Source organism: Glycine max, chromosome 6 (genome assembly GCF_000004515.6).
Source record: "Glycine max cultivar Williams 82 chromosome 6, Glycine_max_v4.0, whole genome shotgun sequence".
Lineage (NCBI taxonomy): Eukaryota > Viridiplantae > Streptophyta > Magnoliopsida > Fabales > Fabaceae > Glycine > Glycine max.
The window spans coordinates 13,788,851-13,792,174 of NC_038242.2; the positions used below are offsets into that span (position 1 = coordinate 13,788,851).

Consider the following 3,324-nt stretch of genomic DNA (forward strand, 5'->3'; position numbering starts at 1 on the left):
AATGCGCAAGCCTTGTGCGTTCTCAGTATCCTAGCCTCCACCACTTTCTCAGCATGAAGCTTTTTCCCCCTTTCCCGTCTCACATAATTCCCTTTCTCATTCTAATTGTGTCAACTTTTTTTTTTAATTTCAATTGTAATAGAACGTTTGCTAGGGGAGGAATTGGAACGGTTTTATATAATGCGTATATGGAGTGCAGATTTAGTCAGATAAAAATTCTTGCTTGGGTCTGTATGGCTTGCCAATACTACCAGATTTGTTCCTTCAATCATTATTATTTATGAGTGGATGAGAGGGTAGAATATTAGAAGTTGGTATCAGCATGTGCATTTTTTGTTTAAAATTTTTCGTTTATAATAAAAATCTATATATATATATATATATATATATATATTAAATTTTACATTTACAATCATTAATTGAAACTTTGATATAAAGTTGTTTTTTTTATTAAAATGTTATAGATATAAAATATTTATTAATTTTTGTAAAAAAAATTAATTTTTAGTGAAAATTTTCCTTTAAATCACATGTTTGGACTTGGGATTATTTTGCATGTTTGGTGACGTTGAAGACAATTAAAATGAATTAATTAGAACAGAAGGTGGACGATCTTACTAGTTTATGCTTCATAATTTAGTAACGAACAAGCAAAACTAAACTACTACTAACTAGCAAGGAAGATGTTGACCGTAAATGTGCGAGCTGTACCACATAAAACCGCGGGCACAGTGTGTAAATGAGGACTAACTACAAACAAACACAAGAGGTGGCGGGAATTAAACCCCAAACGACCCACACGCGAGTGTACTCCACGCTCCAAATCCTTCACTTCACAATTCACAATGCACATTACTCTCTCTCTCTCTCTCCAAAGTGTTTCAACAAAACCCTCTCTATCCTTCTCTCTCCCATTGAAAGTAACAAACAAAGATGAAAGATTCAACAGAAACAGATGCTATCAGCGGTTCCCTGAACCTCCTGAGTACTCTTCTCGACTCGGAGCTCCCGAGCGTGAGAAACTTCAAAGGAAAATGGTCACTCGCCCGAGTCAAACTCACCCAACTCCAAACCCACCTCACCGATTTCTCCGCCGAGTTCCCAAACGCCTCCACATCGAACCCCCTCTCCCTCCACCTCCTCCACTCAATCTCCCAAACCCTCAACGACGCCGTTTCGCTCTCCAAAACATGCCAACCCGAAACCCTCCCAAACGGAAAACTCAAAACCCAAAGCGACCTGGATTCCCTCCTCGCCACCCTCGACCGCCACGTCAGCGACTGCGACATCCTCTTCCGCAGCGGCCTTCTCCTCGAAAATAGCGTCTCCGTTTCCGTCTCTAAACGCGAAGCCATCCGCTCCGAATCGCGTAGCCTAATAACCCGTCTCCAAATCGGGTCACCCGAATCCAAAGCCTCCGCGATGGACTCCTTATTGGGGCTTCTCCAAGAAGACGACAAAAACGTGACCATCGCGGTGGCGCAGGGAGTCGTTCCCGTGCTCGTGCGTCTACTCGATTCCTCCCCATCCGAAACGAAAGAGAAAACCGTCGCCGCCATCTCAAAAATCTCCACCGTGGAAAGCGCGAAAAGCGTTCTTCTCGCTGAGGGTTTACTCCTTCTGAACCACTTGCTTAGGGTTTTGGATTCTGGAAGTGGCTTCGCTATTGAGAAAGCATGCATCGCGCTTCGGGCGTTGAGTTTGACGAAGGAGAACGCTAGGGCGATTGGCTCGCGCGGCGGAATCTCGTCGCTGCTCGAGATCTGCCAGGCTGGCACCCCCGGCGCACAGGCTTCCGCCGCCGCTGTGCTGCGAAACCTCGCCGCGTTTGAGGAAATTAGGGTTAATTTTGTTGAGGAGAACGCGGTGGTGGTTCTGATTGCCTTGGCTTCCTCCGGGACAGCGGTGGCGCGTGAGAATGCGGTCGGTTGTTTGTCGAATTTGACTAATTCGGGTTCGTCGGAGGAGGCCGATGGTTTGTTGAATTTGAGGGTTATGGTGGTGAAAGAAGGTGGAGTTGAGTGTTTGAAGAATTACTGGGATTCAGGGAATCAAATTCAGAGTCTTGAAGTGGCTGTGGAGATGCTGCGGCATTTGGCTGAAAGTGATCCAATTGGTGAGGTTCTTGTGGGTGAAGGTTTTGTTCAGAGGCTTGTTGGGGTGCTGAATTGTGAGGTTCTGGCTGTTCGGATTGCGGCGGTGAGGGCGGTTTACGCCTTAGGATTGAACAGCGGGAGGGCGAGGAAGGAGATGGGGGAATTGGGGTGTGTTCTGGGTTTGATTAAAATGTTAGATGGGAAAGGTGTGGAAGAGAAAGAAGCTTCTGCGATGGCATTGTCAGTGCTGCTGATGCACCCGGCGAATCGAAGAATTTTCCGCAAGGACGAAAGAGGAGTTGTGAGTGCTGTTCATTTGTTGAACCCTTCGTTGCAGGGGTTGGATAAGAAGTACCCTGTTTCGTTACTCGCTTTGCTTGTTCATTCCAAGAGTTGCAGGAAGCAAATGGTGGCTGCTGGAGCTTGTGTACATACGCAGAAGCTTGTGGAAATGGATGTTCCCGGGTCCAAGAAACTCTTGGAGAGTCTTGGCCGTGGTAAGATTTGGGGTGTTTTTGCTAGACCCTAGAGATGATGATCTTGGATTTCTGTTACATGAAAACCATGATTATTCATTGATCTGTATGCATGATAGGCGTGTTCAGGTTTTTTGTCTTCTTCTTTTTCTCTTGTAATTATTGATTAATAATTGGTGTTTGTATGTAGAGAGGTACGTTTTTTTTTTCCCTAATGATTTTATCTGAGGACTTGTGTTTATGTTTAGGAACAATGATATAAAGTAGTACATGATTTTGCGATCGGTGGTAGAGTACGACCTATCCACTTAGCTAAGTTTTGTTGCATATAGCGTAGGGATAGTACATAGTTGATTGCTGAAATACTTTGAATAGTAATGCTTTTACTTGTAATCAATGAGGTTGAGTATGTTCAGATTGAAATGTGATTTTCAAGTATCATTGTTATTTGGATATATATTTTATGATGAAAAAGATTGAAGTTTTTCCTTTCCTTGTTTGACAAGTGAAAGTGAAATGATAAATTGATTAATTTTATTTTACTACGTAACTCATTTTTGGGGCTCATTATTTTACTACGTAACTCATTTTGTTTTTTCTGCAAAATACATCCATGAAAAGGGGTGAGAAATTTAAGTGTGATTAAATCTTGGATTAAATATTAGTTCCATAACCTGTCTAAATTTGTGAGAGTATATAGATTCTACCATGAATTCAAAAGTTTTAATTGCAATAATCTCCAATTACTACAA

The 3,324-nt window shown here is 42.7% G+C and overlaps 1 protein-coding gene across 1 annotated transcript; it reads left to right on the plus strand.

Annotated features, from left to right (window-relative positions):
* The first annotated feature begins 598 nt into the window (after positions 1-598).
* Positions 599-2,969, plus strand: LOC100807228 (uncharacterized). Its single transcript, XM_003526886.5, has one exon. It carries the CDS (start codon positions 934-936, stop codon positions 2,623-2,625), a length of 1,692 nt encoding a protein of 563 aa, XP_003526934.1. The 5' UTR covers positions 599-933; the 3' UTR covers positions 2,626-2,969.
* Positions 2,970-3,324: the final 355 nt, after the last annotated feature.